At 33.5% G+C, this 18373-nt stretch overlaps 1 protein-coding gene across 7 annotated transcripts in view; it reads right to left on the bottom strand.

Moving 5' to 3' along the window:
• LOC142339900 (uncharacterized) overlaps positions 1–12406 on the bottom strand; it is an 82422-nt gene extending 70016 nt beyond the window's left edge. For 6 of the 7 annotated variants that reach the window (XR_012759040.1, XR_012759041.1, XM_075390253.1 and 3 more), the window contains exons 1-6: positions 12294–12406; positions 10087–10220; positions 6565–6829; positions 1523–1634; positions 781–1077; positions 66–308 (exon numbers count right to left, since the gene is read on the bottom strand). Coding sequence is in view for 5 of the 7 variants with exons in the window: in XM_075390253.1 (XP_075246368.1) it covers positions 66–308; positions 781–1077; positions 1523–1634; positions 6565–6829; positions 10087–10220; positions 12294–12315 (1073 nt within the window). In the remaining 2 variants the exon portion in view is untranslated. Of the gene's footprint in view, positions 1–65; positions 309–780; positions 1078–1522; positions 1635–6564; positions 6830–10086; positions 10221–12293 lie in introns of those variants that run through there. The other variant, XM_075390254.1, reaches the window with a different exon arrangement.
• Between the last annotated feature and the right edge of the window lie 5967 nt (positions 12407–18373).

Raw genomic sequence — 18373 nt, 5'->3', positions numbered from 1 at the left:
CGCAGTTTTTTCCGTGTCCGCTTATTTCATAATTCCTTTCATATACTTTTACTCTTTCAACTTACCTGGGCACTTTAATGCTATCCCTCTCAGGTCCCTCCCAGTAAGGATTCCAAATAGGTACGGATGGTTCGTGACAAGTTGCTATCTTCTTTCTGATTGGATACTTGTAAGGCCGATGCCAGGCCTTTCTGAAGAGTGGATTCTTCCCAAATGCAATCAGATGGTCACCGTCATCTCCGGTGTTCTCTATATCTTTTGCGTCTGTCATTGGCATTGCATATCTCACCTTCTGTTTGCCTTTTGATCTTATGATTGGGTTTTGGATCATGTTAATTGTGAAAAAGGACTTGTTCCTCTTGTTTTAAAATCATTCAATACATATAATTACTATGATTAGGGATTATTTTATATTAAGAATTGTTCTACCGATTGATACTAATTAATAACAAGTTTTACAATTAATAAACTTAAACTGTTGCTCTTATATATTTGAAAAACAGGATCTACTTGCCCCCCACCCCCAGTCTATTTTATGATCCTCCCCCTTTAAAGTTTTCAAGACGACATTACGATTTTCATGATCCCCCCATGACAATCTCATTTTAATCCTAGTAGATATTATTTTATGCCTCAGACTATCTTGAAAACATTTTACAATATCCAGGCATGGATGCTGTAATCTATACTCTCAATGCATCGCAGTACAAGAAGAGGCGGAAAAAGTTCAAAAATCTTTTCGAATGTCAAAAAATTTCCTTTTAGTTATTAAGATCCAACCTCTCTACAGTTCCACTGCCGGAGGATTGGCCAGACTTGGATTTTCCTAGTAACCGGCTCGATCCTGTCGATCCTGATCCGCTGAGTTTGCCTGACTTTCCAGATGACGACTTTTTTGACGATTTTCTAGACATCACAGATCCAGTTGAGTTGACGTTTGAACTTGTAGATTTGGATCCCAATTCAAACGATTGTGAATCCTTATCTCCCATTGCTGTGGATCTGAAAGGATTTGGAGCGATTGAGGGTTCGCTGTCTTGAGGGTTTTCTCTGATCGAAGATCCCTTTGAGCCAGATCTTTCCGAGACAGCTGGTTATTATTTGATTATAGAAATCATTCAAGCATTAAACGTTTCTACGGTGGCTAGTTAGTAGAAACTTTCCTCCCCGTTGCGTAGAGAACCATGATTTTGAAAACTATTTTTTTGCCTAGATTAAGCCATTGTTAAGTATTTGTTCTCGTAATCATCAATAGCGTGCCCATTAGAGCATTCGCTGGTTGATTTTTATGTACGCTGCTTTGAATCACTAGGCGTTTCTTTCAAAGGACGGGGACACAAATTCACAATGAACATTTCAAAAATTTTGAGCAAATCGTCAGAGAATCCTCCTTTCCCCTCATTACCGTAAATATACCATAATGGGGGCTATTAATTCGTGGAGGTGGACTGCAATGGGAAAACAAAATCTTTCCAAATCAAGCAAATCGAAGCAACGAAGTTGTTAAAAATCGAGCAGCTGCCTCGTGTCATCAGCTTGTGATGAGACAACAGATTTGCTGTAGGGATCTTTATTCTTTGTGGAACCCAGACTACCAATCACTGATGACGCGTCTGAATTCGGATGTTCTTCCGCTAAAGCAAACAACAATCGTTCTTTGATTTTTGATTTTCAGATTGCTTGATAGAGCTTTGTTTTGTACTGAAAAATGCCGCGAAGAAATAGTTACACAGAGAAATAATCGTTCGGAGAACTAATTTAGATAATATGAACTGAATAGTATAACGGTAAGAGTCAAGGCAAGGCAGAACCTAGTGGAAATGAAGCCCGAAGCGTCAAAAATAGTTCTCTAAGTAATCGTTAGTGAACTACTTTTGCATGTCAAATGATTAGTGGAGACGAGTTGAGATGAAATGATGCCCACCACTAATCAAATTGGAAAATTTTCAAGTTATTTTGGTTACAAAGCTGGTGAGAGCAGTACAACGAATCTAAAAATGGTTTCAGTTGAACATTGAAGTTTCCGCTTTTATTTTCAGTGAGAATTGAATCAAAGAGAAAGTTTAAAGAATTCGTCAGCAAAATTACTTCAAAATAGTACTAAAGTTCAAGTTGACTACAAGACGACTACTTAACTGCCACAATCAATTATGAAGTCTGTTTGATCATGATTTTTCTTTTAGCTAAAGTAACCATGTATTGGTAAAAAAAAATGGTTTCCATTTATATAGTTGTCTTAGAGTACTATTAGGAGAGCTCGAACAAATAATTAAACTACCGATTGCTCTATGGGCTGTTTTTATTAGAGTATTGATAATCCATATATGTATATTGTCTAATTGCTAGTTAATAATAAAGGTAAAGATAGCCGAAACCTTGAAGGACAGAAGGAAAAAAATGGACTTGATGACCTCTTAAATTTTTGAAAACACCATCATAAAAAATGTGATTTAATAAAAGAGAATCTAATTCCAGCTTTTTTGCCTAATTTTAAATCAAATCCCAAACAATTTATGTTTCTAGCAATTTAATCGCATTACTTTGGAGTTTTTTCATCTCTTTCAATTTCAGTCGAAATACGTGCACGATATGAAAGCATTTTTGAGCAACCTATACTTAAGGTTTCCAATCTCAAAATAATTAGTCAGGTGAGCGCAATAACTTGCGATTGAGGAGAGCCAACGATGCCAAAACAATTGAACTCTTTTGATTTCAACTCATAGAAAGCACAGATGTAAACGAAGAAACGCACGAGGGTTCAGTTCTGAGTGGTAGACGACGACAAGTGAAAAGATATATCAGAACAACTGTTCTAAGATCAGTTCTTCATATGCTTTTTACCCTTGATTATATGAATTTTACCAAACCCCAAACAACATAAGTCGACTAACGTCAGACAAATTGTTTTCGAACGACTAGTGAGGCAATTAGTTTTAGAAGGGGAAAAGCTACAAAATTCTAGGGAGAAAAAGACTAGGGAGGCAGGGAGTCGAACCCGTCACCTCCCAAATTAGAGTAATGAGTAGTTATGGCTAAACGGCTAAACTATTCGGACTATCAACTGTTGTCTCGGACAATCGGTTTCATTTTCAGCAACCTTTTAATTCTTGAATACTGGCAAATGAAAACATCAAAAAATCTAAAAATCGAGCGTGAAAGACTCACACAGCAATTGATATTGAAAACATGTCCGAGAAGCAAAAAGTACAACAAGAAAACTTTGCACAAAAACACACACATTTACAATATTTGCTTCAAAATAGGTTCAAGTGCTAATCGAGATAGTCGGCAGATTACAGGTCAGCAGCGACTCCAGGACTGCTAATTTTCGGAAAAAATCTTCATAAAAAGTAGTATTTATTGAAGAAGAATCTGATTGCAACCTGTTTGGCTATTTTCAAATCAAATATCAGTTTATTCATTTTTCCAGTAAATTGATCAAAATTTTTTTTAATCTCTTTCTTTTTTGGTTAAAACGCGCATGTGTGTGGCATGTAAAGCCAAATAACTGCAATGATTGAAGTCAGCATTGTCGTGTAACCTATACTCGAGATTTGCAATCTCGAATTAGAATTGTTGAGTTAGTGCAGAAGATTGCAGGTTAGGTGAGCCAATGATGCTGGAAAACGTTTTGATCTAAATCCTTTCGGAGTGCAAAAGAAGTTAAACCCGAAAGTTCAGATGAGAGCGGTACAAGAGCGGTACATTAATGGAATGAGATATCAAAACAACTGCTGTAATGTTCCTCCGATCAAGGACATTCTACCCAACTCCATGTAACGAACACAAACCAAATTTTTGGACGAATTAATCTCGAACGACTGGTGAGGCAATGAGTTTAGAAGGAACCTAGGCCAGGGAAACTTTTCTGATGCAAAAACTTCTGACTAGAGAGAGGTTAGGACCATCAATCTGCCTGTTGGGCGTCCTGGATAAATACTACAAAGCTACTTGGCGTGAAAAAACAGCTTAAAACCATATTAGCTTAATTACTACAAAGTTTGGGAGTCAAAAACAATGGAAAGAAGAAAAAAAGAAACATTAAATAAATGTTTAATAAAACTTTTGTTTTTAGATGCTTTTATAAATCTAAAAATAATAGTTTTGAATCAACCAAACAGAAAAAAATTGTCAGCCAATAAATTTTTATGTTAGCCCAAGTACTTGAATTATAGACAAACGATCTTCGAAATAGCTGAAATTTTCCAACAAAATGCTGGTTTAAATATTTTTTGAGATTAATTTGAGATTTTTACAGAAGAACTATAGAATAACTGTAGGAAGACTGAGTTGATTTCTTATAAAGTTGATTTGTATAAAGCCAAAAAGAGGCTAATGCTCTGAAATCTTTGCAAAAAGGTACCAGAAATTGTGAATTGCGCTAACTCGTTTAACCGTTAGGGAAAAAACATGAAAACAACTTTAGTAAAAAGTAAGTAAAATATTAGATTGGCTTAACTTAAAAAATATTGCAACCAAATCACGTAAAAGTAAAAAGATATTGTTTAGCTACAAACGACAGAGTTTTGAACCAGATTTATTCAATGGTTTTGAGCCAAGTCAACTTCGAATGTTTTCGAAAAACAAAGCAATGAGAACAAAGCAATGATTGAATCTCTGTTTGAAATTAATGCCTTGGGATTTGCCCTATTTAGCCGTGTCAATAGCTTTTTAAGCGTTTTTAAGAGCTTTTTAAGCGATTGAGGCTGCCATTTTTTTAGTCATTTATACCCAAAACTAGCATGATTTTGAACGAAAAATCCCCGTACAGACGTTAAATTACAATTAACGCAACACACGCAAATTCAACTACAAAATGGAAGGGTGAAAACAAATAGCAGAATAAAATTTTCACTGCAAAAATCAAAGAAGAATTTTCATTTGACCTTGATTTTCTGTTGACCCTTAAACTTAGATAGAGTTCAAAATTTTAAAAAACAGACAAAAAAAAACAAAAACATTGTTTTGAAATGCTAACAAACTTGGTTTCAAAGCAGAAAATGGATCTATTCTGTTTCTGTGTTTCGGCCCCCAGTGTTTTTTATGACCCCAGTTACAAATTATATGTTGTTATATAGCACGTTAATATGTAAGAAAATAGCACGTGCCACTGGGGCTCATAAAAGATTTCTGCTCACTAAGCTGGGGAGGGGGGGGGGGAACAGAATAGATCCGAGAAAACTATCATCAAAACTATAACCATATAGGGAAAAATTCAGATAAAACAAAAACTGCTTGACTCACTGGCGGGAACTATTAACAGAGAAGTAGCTCGCTAATAATGAGAGGAAATGATGAAAAAGAAAGACTTCTAATCTCGAAAAAACTTCTTTTTCTAATTTGTTTAACACTAAAATCGTCAACAGCAATGTGCACAATGACGCAACTCCTCGCTGACATAACATTTTTTGTGCCTCCTAAAAGTCGAACTCAATAAGACTACAAAAGAAAGCAATAGTTTAGATTAAAAGATACAAAACTTGCAATATACTATTTCGTTGATGGTTATAATGACTTGAAAACCAGCTTTCATCAGTTTGTCTTAATTTAAAAAACAAGCATTTTTGATAATCATTAAAATCACACTTTGTTGATCTCAATACTTCGAGCATTGACAAAGTTGACAAAATTATCGACACACTTTAAAAATTTGTATTATTACAGTTTTTACGTATATATCTCTCAAGACGAGTTTTCCTTGTCAAATGCTACGATGGAGTAAATCAACAAGATAATAGTGAGAACCTTTTGTTGACATCCAAAAAACATAGAGAATCAAGAAAGAAGCAAAATCTGTTGGAAGCAAACATTTGAAACATCGCGTAAAAATAAATATTTTATGCAGACGGCCTTCATGAGTTTTAACAGCAGTCAAGTGAAAAACAAATTGAATAACCTTTGAGAGCAGAAAAATTAACGTTTGCCCAAAAAAGAATGTCGAAAACTGACTCTTTTTCTACGTTCGATTGATTTCTTCCTCAAAAAATTGCAAAAATAAGTATAGGAAATCCGTTGAAACTCAATGCTTAGAATTTTAAGCGTACATTCCGTTGCTCTTGACAATGTTTTTATTTTCAATGGGCAATACAACAGAACAAACCAAAGTATTTGCCCAAACCAATTCGAATTTTTTTAGAACAAACCAATTCGAATTTTTTTAAAAACAGAATCAACGGATATCTAGCATTCAGATTGTTTGAAAGTCCCAGAATTGCGCGAACAGAAATTATGAACTCAATGAAACTTCGCTTTTTAAGCAGATTCGTCTAATTTTCGTAGTGGTTCTCGCAGTTATTTTAACTGAGTCACAGTACATAGTTGCCCTCTCCCAGAAATTTTGTCACTTTCTCAAACCTATTTTAATGTGATATATAATCTTTTTTAGAAACCCTTCATTTAATGTAGTCAAGGGTTGTTGTTGTTCAAAACCCTATTTCGGGGGAGAAAATTTGTATAATCTTCTACTTTCTCAATCTACGTCATCCGGCTGTTTGGTTTTTCAGTCATTCAAATAAGAAAAAAAGGTGTTTTGAAATCACGCAGCTTGAAGGAATTATAACTGACTTTTTGTGGTTGTTAAAGTGCGAGCTTTGCCTCCTGCTTTACTTCTGCTCTCCTTTGATGCTGATCCATAACTGCTGGCGCGGCCTTGAGATGGTGGTTTGTTTCCAGACACCCTAGTAGACGCCCTACTTGATGTCTTGTACAATGGTTCCTGAGTACTTTTGCTCGCATCGTACTCATCGTTGCTGACCTTTCCCCCTTCCTCGGCAGAGTGATCAAAGTTACTTCCTGTATGTTTTGATGGATCACCTTTTCCGAGAACACTCTGCAAAATAATTGCTATTTCTCAAATAATTGAGATGTTAGTTACGCATATAAGATCAACTACTCAGTAAAAATTTCACAGGGCACATAAAATGGCGAAAACATAGCGGGCATATTGGTAGAAAATAGCTGCGATGGCTTCTGTAGACTTGTAGTGAATTGACATAAAAATCTCAACTCGATTTAGGTTCAAGACTTGTTTTGAGAAGCTGCATTTGGTAAATCTTCAATCAAATTTGGAATCAACTCCAAAAATTGAGGTAACTCGATTCATTTTGAGAGTGAGGAAGGGAATTCTGAGAGTGAGCTGAGTCACTTGTGATCAATAAACAACTCACACGCATAAACAAAAAGACTGACACCCATGAGAGTGATAAAATACGTCATATACTTAACTCTGTTGATTCTCATAAACCTCCACATAGAATGAAGGAAAGCTGATTTAACTTGAGCGTGACGTCACAAGTTGTACGAAATCATAAAATTAAAGATGGAAAATCATAAAATTAAAGATGGGTGTTATGACCCAAAATTGGATTTGAGTAAACTATCGACATGAAGTATGACTATTTTACAATAGAAATAATTTTTGATAATCAACAAAGCGGTATGACCCAACATACTTGGAAGCAAACAAAAATGAAATGAAGTACCGAAAGAAAAAAACTAATCAAAAACTGCCTTTCAAAATTATGAAAAACAAAAACAATTGTTATTTACTTACTGATGATATGCGTCCTTAGAATGCATGCACCCAATTAATGGAGATCAATGAGAGACGAAGTATAAAAAATTTACAACATAGGCGGCAGATTACCGGAAAATAGCCGCTGTAGACTCTCGTGGCCTTCCATGAAATTGAAACAACTAAAGAAATAAGATAGACAGATTGACCTCCAGTCCATTAACAGACCAATAGATTTTTTGGGTCAAATTCGCACTGTGATTTTTTGAGACACATACACTCTATAAGGAAAAAGCCCTAAAAGCGCTTTTTCAAAATTAATAATAAAAATCAAAAACTCAAGACTCTTATACTCAAGAATTAGGGCATATGAGTTTTTTATTGGCCTTTAACTAGTAAATTTTCTGAAAATTTAAAGTTCATTACATGAGTTCAGCAGTCTCAAGAAAACAATCATCGATGCAGATGACAAATTAAAAAAAACATGGTTTCCCCAATAATAGCTGCTATCGCCTCGTGGCTATTAAAAAAACAAAGAATTTGGGTAAAAAACAAATAACAGCATATTGAAATTCTTAACTAAATTATTTTTTCCAGGCTAGAAATTGTACATCATATTGTTTTTTGATTTCATGAAGGAAAATTGAAGAAAACAAGAACAATTAAAGTAAAGATTTAAAAGTGACAAAACAGTGATTTAAACTGTCTAAGCGCCAAAAATATCCTACCAAAATTAAATGTCATCGTTACAATTGCAAATAAATATAAACAAAATATTCGTAAAAATTTTATTTTGCGAATACTAATTCCAGCAGGTTCTTAATTTTTTCCTATCTGATGTACTGCTATTTGTAGGCCCTGGCGACACCTTTTATGCAGTTTATCACTGTTGATGAAGATCAAAATTCAATTTTCCCCCATTTTAGCAAGATTTAGCAGTAGTTCATACAATATTATGGTCTGATAGTTGGATTGATTTTGACCACGTCACAACAGGTGGAAGAACAAAAATAATTTCCAGTCATTTTTCTTCTCACTTTTTGTTTTCAAGTAGAACTAGAAAATAGTGTTTGAACAAATTTTCACTATTCGAGAGCTATTTTTTTCAGTCACAGAAATTTCAACTTTTCGCACTCCTTCCTGTAATTTAAATCTTTTAGTAAGCATTGGATAGTGGTTTAAAAACTGGTTTCTGGACTAAGACTACTATTGGCATGGTTTCCAATTTTTTCGGCTATGTATTTCAGCTTCGGATTGAAATTTCAATTTTAAACGTCTCATCGTTTTTTTGTGCAATACATTGAATCTAACACTTTTTTTCTGTTTGATTTCGTTTTGGTTTGAACTTGAACTTTTTTATCAAACATAGTAGTCGAGTTTTTTGTCGTGGTCAACCTTGTTTATCAGTTCATCTTGCAAAGTAAAGCCCTTAATGTACTGTAACAAACCTGTTCAATGTCGCAACTCGGACTGGAGTCTCAGATCTTTTAAGCACTGAACGTGCAAATTTCAAGAGTAAACACTTTATTCAGTTCTGAATTATTGCATCTCCAGAATATTTTAATTTTCTGTATGTGCAGTTTTTCATCAATATCATTATATTGAGGTCAAAGAGTTCGCCCAGGCTAAACTTATCTTGTATAGTCCGAATACCTGAAAACTAGTCATACCCCAAAACAAGGTCTAAGCAGAATAGAAGTATACACACTATTTATATGTAAGCTATTTTGTAGGCAATGGCCACAAAGCCCATTTAGCTTAGTGGTTACTACTTGTTACGCAGATTTAATGTTACAAATACCCACGCGGAAGTTCGAATCGCATGTAATGCAAACCTTGTTGGTGAGAGTTAAGCTGAACATATTTTTTTCCTGGAGTAAACTTTACCCAAAATTCAGACTGGCCGTTGTAAATTGTGACATGAACAGAGTACTGGCCATCCTAAAAAACGGAATGTCTCTAAACTGATTCAGTGTTGATTTGCTCTGCCACCAAACTCCGTGAAGTAAAATGGAATCCATCACAAGCTGAACGTGCAATTATATCTTCAGGAATTAGCTTTGCTGTTCATGTGTTTTGAGTTTATATTTAGCAGTGCATTAAATAATGCACAAAAGATGCGCACTGGATGCCCAAAAAGATGAAATTTAGTTGTGTGAGAGCTTATTCTTTGAGAGCTTATATTTAGTTTGCGTGAGAGAGTATACACTCATCACATGGTCTACTATTAAAACACAAGTAGGAAAACTGTCACTTATAAAAGACTAAAAATCAAAATGGATCCCATATTTTGACTTACCTTGAATGTCCTCGTTATCAGAAATTACGCCATCCAACGATTTCGCCTCCAATTTTTTTCTATTTCGTTTGTGTTGTAGGTCAAATTTTGGCTCAACGAGCTGTCAATGGTCGTTTCACTTTATTGCTAATTTTTTTTCAGGAAAATGTTTCTAAATTAAATATGATTGCTAAGTTTTAAAATGACAAAAGTCGCAATGAAAAACGACTTCTGCCTATGCATAGAGCAACGTCTTGCATTTTGACTTGTGAATTGAGCTCTTAAAAAGTAACACCTGATGTGACTGGCTGGGTTCATAAGAGCCACGTTCATCCGTCAGTCTCTTTCTTGCCGATTGTGCCTTGTAGGTGGTGGCGTCCTCTGGGTCTGGAGAGAAAGCAACCGAGTCGTACGAGGAGTAGTAGGAACCTATTAAAGTTACACGCCTAATTCAGATTCTTGCATAGGATCTTCAGGATTAGTTTTCTGGAAAAATAATAGATTTAAGGTTTATATAGTTATATATAGTATTTAATATAAAATTTCTGTTACCTCAGTTATCTCAAACACTTCTGTGCACTATTAAACCGTTCAAATTGGAAAAAAAGTTTAAAGATTTTTACGGTTTTAAAATGCACAGTTTGAAAAAGAATTAAGCTGTATACGTCATTAATTATTGCAATAAAATGACAGAAAACAATGTTCTCTTCTTTTTCTAAGGCTGCTCAAACGCATTCTCATGAATTGAAATTTGCAATATGGGGGGTTACATTTTGAACATGATACACGATAATCATTCAAAATAGACTTGGGAGGATCACTCTTTCTCTCTCTCTCTCTCAGACACACACACACACACTCTCTCTCTCTCACACACACACACATACAAACACACGTACACATATCCACACACACACACAAACACACACACACATATATATATATATATATATATATATATATATATATAGATATATATAATATATATTATATATACATATATATATATATATATATATATATATATATATATAAATATATATGTGTATGTATTTAGTTCTATTTTTTTGGAAACTGTACATATTAAAACAGTACAAAACTGAATTGTTTTTTCTTTCCATTTAAAAGTTTAATAGTACGAAAAAGTGGTATAGATTTCTGGAGAAGCAGAATCAATAATTGCGTTATCAAAAAAACAATAGAAAAATATGTCTGTAAAGTCCCCAAAAAATTTTATTTGCAGGCCTCAATGTGTGATTTGCAGATTTTTAGTTTTTAATAATGACCAACGATTTCTGCACAGTTTTTATTAATTTCTGGTTTAAAATTCCAGTTATGAAAATTCCTCTACTACACTGTTTGAAACAAAAGCAATTTTTTTGAAGAAATTTTATAAAAAATTGAATGATACAAATTACCCCAAAAACAAGTTTATGCAGAAAAACTGATTTTTCTCTGGATTCCCAGTTCATTTTTCCACCACCTCACTCCGGGTTTCTAGGAAACAAATATTTCTATATGTCAAGAATTATCAAGATCTTATCAAGTTACGCCAACAAAAGTTCTTGACATGTCTTGATAAGATCTTGCCAAGATCTTATCAAGGTGTTCCAAGAAACTTTGTCTATCAAGATCTTGGCAAGATGTGTCAAGTTTTGCACGAGTTGGCAAGATCTTGCATGGCATGGCAAGGTGTATCAAGTTTCGTTTCACTGGGTCCTGGCAAAGCGGAAGCATGCTTCGAAAATACGGTTGTTCAAATTAAACACCTACAAACTCAATTTTTTTAACAGTCTATTGTTCAACGAAATCAATGTTTTAATTTTTTTCTTGGATTGTTTTTTTCTGAGTTTAGTGGACATAGATTCAATAATTCTTTTTCCAGTTTTTTAATACAGAAGCAGTGTTGTGGTTTAAAATTATGTGTTCGTTGCAATCAGCTCCTCTATAGGAAAAGGACGATACGATGGTGTTCTATCAATCCTTATTCAAAATTTTTTGTCAGATCAACTAATATTGCACATTTCGGTTTGTGCTCTCTTTAATTGTCTGCAAAACTCATGGTGAGCCTTGATTTACTTCCATAAGTTTTCTCAGCTGAAATGAAATATTTCCCAATCAATAAAAAATTCTTGTTAGTCCTTCTCAAATGAATTTTTTGTTTTTCTTGTCAGCAGATTCCAAATATTAACCTAATGAGTTCATTCATATTTGTTTACAGTGAAATGGCTAACATGATTTTCGTATCGAAAAAAATCACCGGTTAAGCCACGCATGGTTTATAAGCTTGGAATTTATATTTATTTAAACAGTTCTTAAAAAATCAACTCACTTGCAAAAAACAACAAAGAAAACTTGATTATGTTTAGTGATCAGCAGTGATTGTTTACTATGTTGAATCAACTCGCGCACAAGTGACTAGTAACTTTTTAAGAGCACCTTTAAAAATGGGCATTCTTAAAAGTAAAATATGTTATATTTAAAGTAGTAAACAGATATAACCTTCACTTGGTGTCTTCGCCATACTGTTCAAAAATAATTGAAACTTTTTTTAGATCTGAACCACGAGAGTTTAAACACCAGTAAAATATATGTAAACAAGTAAAGAATTTAAAGATAAAATCAAAAATGAGGTTGATTGTTCTTCAAAACGGAAATCCAGTTAGAAAATAATTAGTGAGATTTGATTATTAATTATTAGACCACCTGTATTGAATATATATCAGTACTCTAAGAAAACAATGAACAATCCTACTGGTACTCAAACAATTTTACCGTCCTCTAGGATGTATGTCTATATTAAGCTCTGCATGCATTAATCGACTTACTCGCGTTTTTTAGAAGACTTAACTTAGCGGCTTCAGCTACATTGAAGATTGAGTTTCCTATCCGAAACTGGTGACATGAAGCGTAGCATCTCAAATTTGAAACATCCATAATGAAAAGTTCATTGTACAGATTGACATGGAACTTTATAGCAGCATTAACGCCGCTCATTAAATTGAACCCAAAGACCAAATAAGGGTATCAAAGTTTTAATGATGAGTTAATTTTGATATATGTGTATCCCTTGGCTCTCTATTTGTTCTAGAACATAAACCGAAGCACTCTCGGAAACTCTACCCAGTTCTAGGGATCAAGCGTTCTTGCCTCAAGGCATTAAGGTCCTCGTGCCGATAAAAATTTGTGCTCTAACTTATATTTTTCACTCTGATATATTTTTCTGCAGCTCGGTGTTGCCCTGGATTTTGAAAAAATTGACGGTGAGTATAAACTTGTAGCAAAGTGAGTTATATTCTCCTGGTTTAGTACTCAATAATTTTTCAACTCTTTAATACTTAATCAATCATACAGATGTTTAGATGTTGAAAACAAAAAAGCAGCTGAAATTTGTTAATTAAAATGACCTTAAGTCATGGAAACGAGGAAAATTGTGTGAACACTTTCAACGAGGATTTATTTTTGCCACAAATCCCCTATATATTCCCCTATTCGGAAAAAAAACCTGCCCCTTGACGTATTTGAAGATTTTTTCCATTTGAGACAAAACGAATGCCATAGCAAGCACTCACCGCGTTCTGTTTCCCTTACTAATGAATATCCTTACAAGGAATCAACAGCAATTTGATAGCTTTATTACCTGTTATGTTTAAGATATATAGGTCATCAATGGCCTTGCGGAGTGTACGCAGAATTTTTTCTTCAGTGATAGCTGCGTTTCAATAGAATTACGTGGACAATGGTCTAAATGGAAAATTTTAGCGCTTTGTTAAAAATGGGGGCACATATAACCAATTATGAAGAAACATTAAGCTATATTAGCCAGTGTTAGTGTTTTAATTACACGCTTACAACTCTAATATTAAAACATGGGTCGTGAAAACCCCCGACAAAATCGAGTATGTATACTGGTTTTCTAAGACATTGGCCACGTATTGAAGTTTCTTGTAAAGCTTCTACAGACCGCCACGGTTAATTGCTCAGCATGTAACACGCTGTAACTTTGATTTTCTCAAAGAAATTTTTAATGCCTCAGTTTTGCTAAGAATAATGGACGTCTCCGGACGTAACTGATTATTTATGCCACCCTGTTGCTCTGAGTCGTCAAAAACAGTTACCATACCTCTATTTTGCTGATAATCATGGACGATCACAAACGTGCATCTTTAATTCATCAGTTTATTTCACGCTGTGGCACGCTGAGTTTTTTTACCAAGAAAACTTTCAAATCTGCGAACAAAAAGCAAAAATTTTAAAATTTCATCTCTGAAGAAGTCAAGTGCATTTTTTTTTCAAATTTTCTCAAATTGATTTACTTTTTTGAACAACTACAGCATTGCTTAATGACGTTTTGTTTCGAAATCCATAAATTTAGAGCAAAATTCACCTTCACTCGTGTTTTGTGTTATCTGTACTTTTTTTGCGTCTGTCAAATAATATTTATGGTTGGAGAATTGTTAAAAGAAACTGTAATGCTGGTGAGCTGTTTCAACTGACAACTACCAATAATAAAATTATTTTCCAATATTGATTTTGTAAAATCAGTCTCCTGAGTTTTCGTTTAAAAATATGAAGTTACAAAGGAAATAACAAAACAGTCAACCTCAAGACTCTCTTTAAAAAATTTTTTCTTAGAAACACAGAAAACTTAAGTAATTTTTTTGTCTTCATCAGATTTTAGTGATACTGATTTCAGCAAAATTATTCAGAACAAATTCACAACTCGTTTGTTTTAACTCCTCTTTAATGAATACAAAAAAGCATCTCAGAGTTAATTATGTCTCCGTGAAAACATACATAAATAAAGTAACGTTCTAGATAGACTAAGATGAATATTTTAATCAAAATAAATTTTGAATTAAATTGTTCAACAATTATATTGCCTGCTTGGTAACTTGAAACAAAACTTTAATTTATATTGATAATGAAAGTGCTAGTAATCAATGGAAGAAATTAAACAATAAACATGCTTAAAAGCCCAATACTTTTCAGCAAAAAAATTTACATTGATTTAAACATATATTTTTTGACAAAGCATGTGGATTGTTGTTCACATTGCACCCATCGTTTTTTTAATATTGACTTTATATCAATTGAAGCCGGAGGATCCTACAATCTGCATGCATTAATCGACTTACTCGCGTTTTTTAGAAGATTTAACTTTTGCGGCTTCAGCTACATTGAAGATTGAGTTTCCTATTCGAAACTGGTGACATGAAACGTAGCATCTCAAATTTGAAACATCCATAACGAAAAGTTCATTGTACAGATTGACATGGAAATTTATAGCAGCATAAACGCCGCTCATTAAATTGAACCCAAAGACCAAATAAGGGTATCAAAGTTTTAATGATGAGTTAATTTTGATATATGTGTATCTCTTGGTTCTCTATTTGTTCTAGAACATAAACCGAAGCACTCTCGGAAACTCTACCCAGTTCTAGGGATCAAGCGTTCTTTATTCAAGGCATTAAGGTCCTCGTACCGATAAAAATTTGTGCTCTAACTTATATTTTTCACACTGATATATTTTTCTGCAGCTCGGTGTTGCCCTGGATTTTGAAAAAATTGACGGTGAGTATAAACTTGTAGCAAAGTGAGTTATGTTCTCCTGGTTTAGTACTCAATAGTTTTTCAACTCTTTAATACTTAATCAATCATACAGATATTTAGATGTTGAAAACAAAAAAGCAGCTGAAATTTGTTAATTAAAATGACCTTAAGTCATGGAAACGAGGAAAACTGTGTAAACACTTTCAACGAGGATTTATTTTTGCCACAAATCCCCTATATATTCCCCTATTCGGACAAAAACCTGCCCCTTGACGTATTTGAAGATTTTTTCCATTTGAGACAAAAATAATGCCATAGCAAGCACTCACCGCTTTCTGTTTCCCTTACTAATGAATATCCTTACAAGGAATCAACAGCAATTTGATAGCTTTATTACCTGTTATGTTTAAGATATATAGGTCATCAATGGCCTTGCGGAGTGTACGCAGAATTTTTTCTTCAGTGATAGCTGCGTTTCAATAGAATTACGTGGACAATGGTCTAAATGGAAATTTTTAGCGCTTTGTTAAAAATGGGGGCACATATAACCAATTATGAAGAAACATTAAGCTATATTAGCCAGTGTCAGTGTTTTAATTACACGCTTACAACTCTAATATTAAAACACGGGTCGTGAAAACCCCCGACAAAATCGAGTATGTATACTGGTTTTCTAAGACATTGGCCACGTATTGAAGTTTCTTGTAAGGCTTCTACAGACCGCCACGGTTAATTGCTCAGCATGTAACACGCTGTTACTTTGATTTTCTCAAAGAAATTTTTAATGCCTCAGTTTTGCTAAGAATAATGGACGTCTCCGGACGTAACTGATTATTTATGCCACCCTGTTGCTCTGAGTCGTCAAAAACAGTTACTATACATCTATTTTGCTGATAATCATGGACGATCACAAACGTGCATCATTAATTCTTCAGTTTATTTCACGCTGTGGCACGCTGAGTTTTTTTACCAAGAAAACCTTCAAATCTGCGAACAAAAAGCAAAAATTTTAAAATTTTATCTCTGAAGAAGTCAAGTGCATTTTTTTTCAAATTTTCTCAAATTGATTTACTTTTTTGAACAACTACAGCATTGCTTAATGACGTTTTGTTTCGAAATCCATAAATTTAGAGCAAAACTCACCTTCACTCGTGTTTTGTGTTATCTGTACATTTTTTGCGTCTGTCAAATAATATTTATGTTTGGAGAATTGTTAAAAGAAACTGTAATGCTGGTGAGCTGTTTCAACTGACAAATACCAATAATAAAATTATTTTCCAATATTGATTTTGTAAAATCAGTCTCCTGAGTTTTTGTTTAAAAATATGAAGTTACTAAGGAAATAACAAAACAGTCAACCTCAAGACTCTCTTTAAAAATTTTTTTCTTAGAAACACAGAAAACTTAAATAATTTTTTTGGCTTCATCAGATTTTAGTGATACTGATTTCAGCAAAATTATTCAGAACAAATTCACAACTCGTCTGTTTTAACTCCTCTTTAATGAATACAAAAAAAGCATCTCAGAGTTGATTATGTCTCCGGGAAAACATACATAAATAAAGTAACGTTCTAGATAGACTAAGATGAATATTTTAATCAAAATAAATTTTGAATTAAATTGTTCAACAACAATTTAATTATATTGCCTGCTTGGTAACTTGAAACAAAACTTTAATATATATTGACAATGAAAGTGCTAGTAATCAATGGAAGAAATTAAACAATAAACATGCTTAAAAGCCCAATACTTTTCAGCAAAAAAAATCTACATTGATTTAAACATATATTTTTTTGACAAAGCATGTGGATTGTTGTTCACATTGCACCCATCGTTTTTTTAATTTTGACTTTATATCAATTGAAGCCGGAGGATCCTACAATCGGCATAAATTTTTTCGATGTTGGATATTTTGTTTCAGTTAATATTTCATACGAAAACATAACAAAAACAAGAGACACCGCAATTTTTACTTCAAATCGGCAAACAACTGTTTCACTGATAAAATAAAGGTAACAGATTGTCGGAAACAGTTGGGAGTGGTTCTCATGAATTTCGATTGGACTTAAAGAAGCAAAATAAAAATTGTGAGAATTTTCAATACTTTTACTAAAAGCGTTGTTTTGATAGGATTCTATGAATTTGGTATTTGAACTACTGCGTCATTAAGCGAATACTAAAGAGGGAAAACATCGCAATACAAATTTATATTAGTATTAGCCCTGAAAATTGAAACCAATTAAAGCAAAGTTTAGGCAATGGTAGAATTAATTAAAGCAAAAATCAAAGTCCCAGTGTCCATAATGGGCCAGGAGGTTTTACGCTTCTATTTCAATTTTTGAGTAGGCTCCAAATTTTTTCGCTTTCTTTTGAAAATAGATATCAATTGTTGAGTAGGCAGCAAATGTAGGTAAAGCAATACATATTTCTGTCTGACAAAGTAAATAAACCTCTTAAAAAGGTGTGCGAAAGTTACCAGTAAAAACGTGGCTTAAAATGAATGTTATTGATCTTTTAAATTGAAGGCTAAAATTTGATGATGGTTATAAGGTAAGAGCAAATGAACTTTGTGAAAACACTTTTTTTTCTCAATTTCCCACAGAAATCGATGCAGTTGTTGATCCATAACTAATTTTTCAGAGACTCAAAATCCCAACGATCATCGTCCTAATGTATTAGAATCAAATGTAATTTTGAAGTCAATAATTGAGATATGCACAAAAATTTTAGAATTTTGGACCTCAATATTTCCTCGATAAATTAAAAATTTGAAAAAGTTTTTTCAACAATCGATTCAGTTTTTCAAGGCCTTTCTAATGGCAAAAATATTTACATTTCTCTGCAAAAAAGATTAATCGGCAAAATTTAGCTTTAAAAAAGTAGGGCTGGTAAAATTTCCCAAACCCCAAATGAGCTTGGAGAGTTGGAACAATGCTTGATTTTATTATTGGCAAGTTGATCGTTTTGAATGTTCAAGTAATATTCGTAGGCTTAAAATCACTAGGTTTGCCATGCGATGAGATGGTTTT

Source organism: Convolutriloba macropyga, chromosome 5 (genome assembly GCF_964194025.1).
Source record: "Convolutriloba macropyga chromosome 5, txConMacr16.3, whole genome shotgun sequence".
Taxonomy (NCBI): Eukaryota; Metazoa; Xenacoelomorpha; order Acoela; family Convolutidae; genus Convolutriloba; species Convolutriloba macropyga.
The sequence above is the reverse complement of the archived record's forward strand: the minus strand, read 5'-3'. Positions and strand labels throughout refer to the sequence as shown.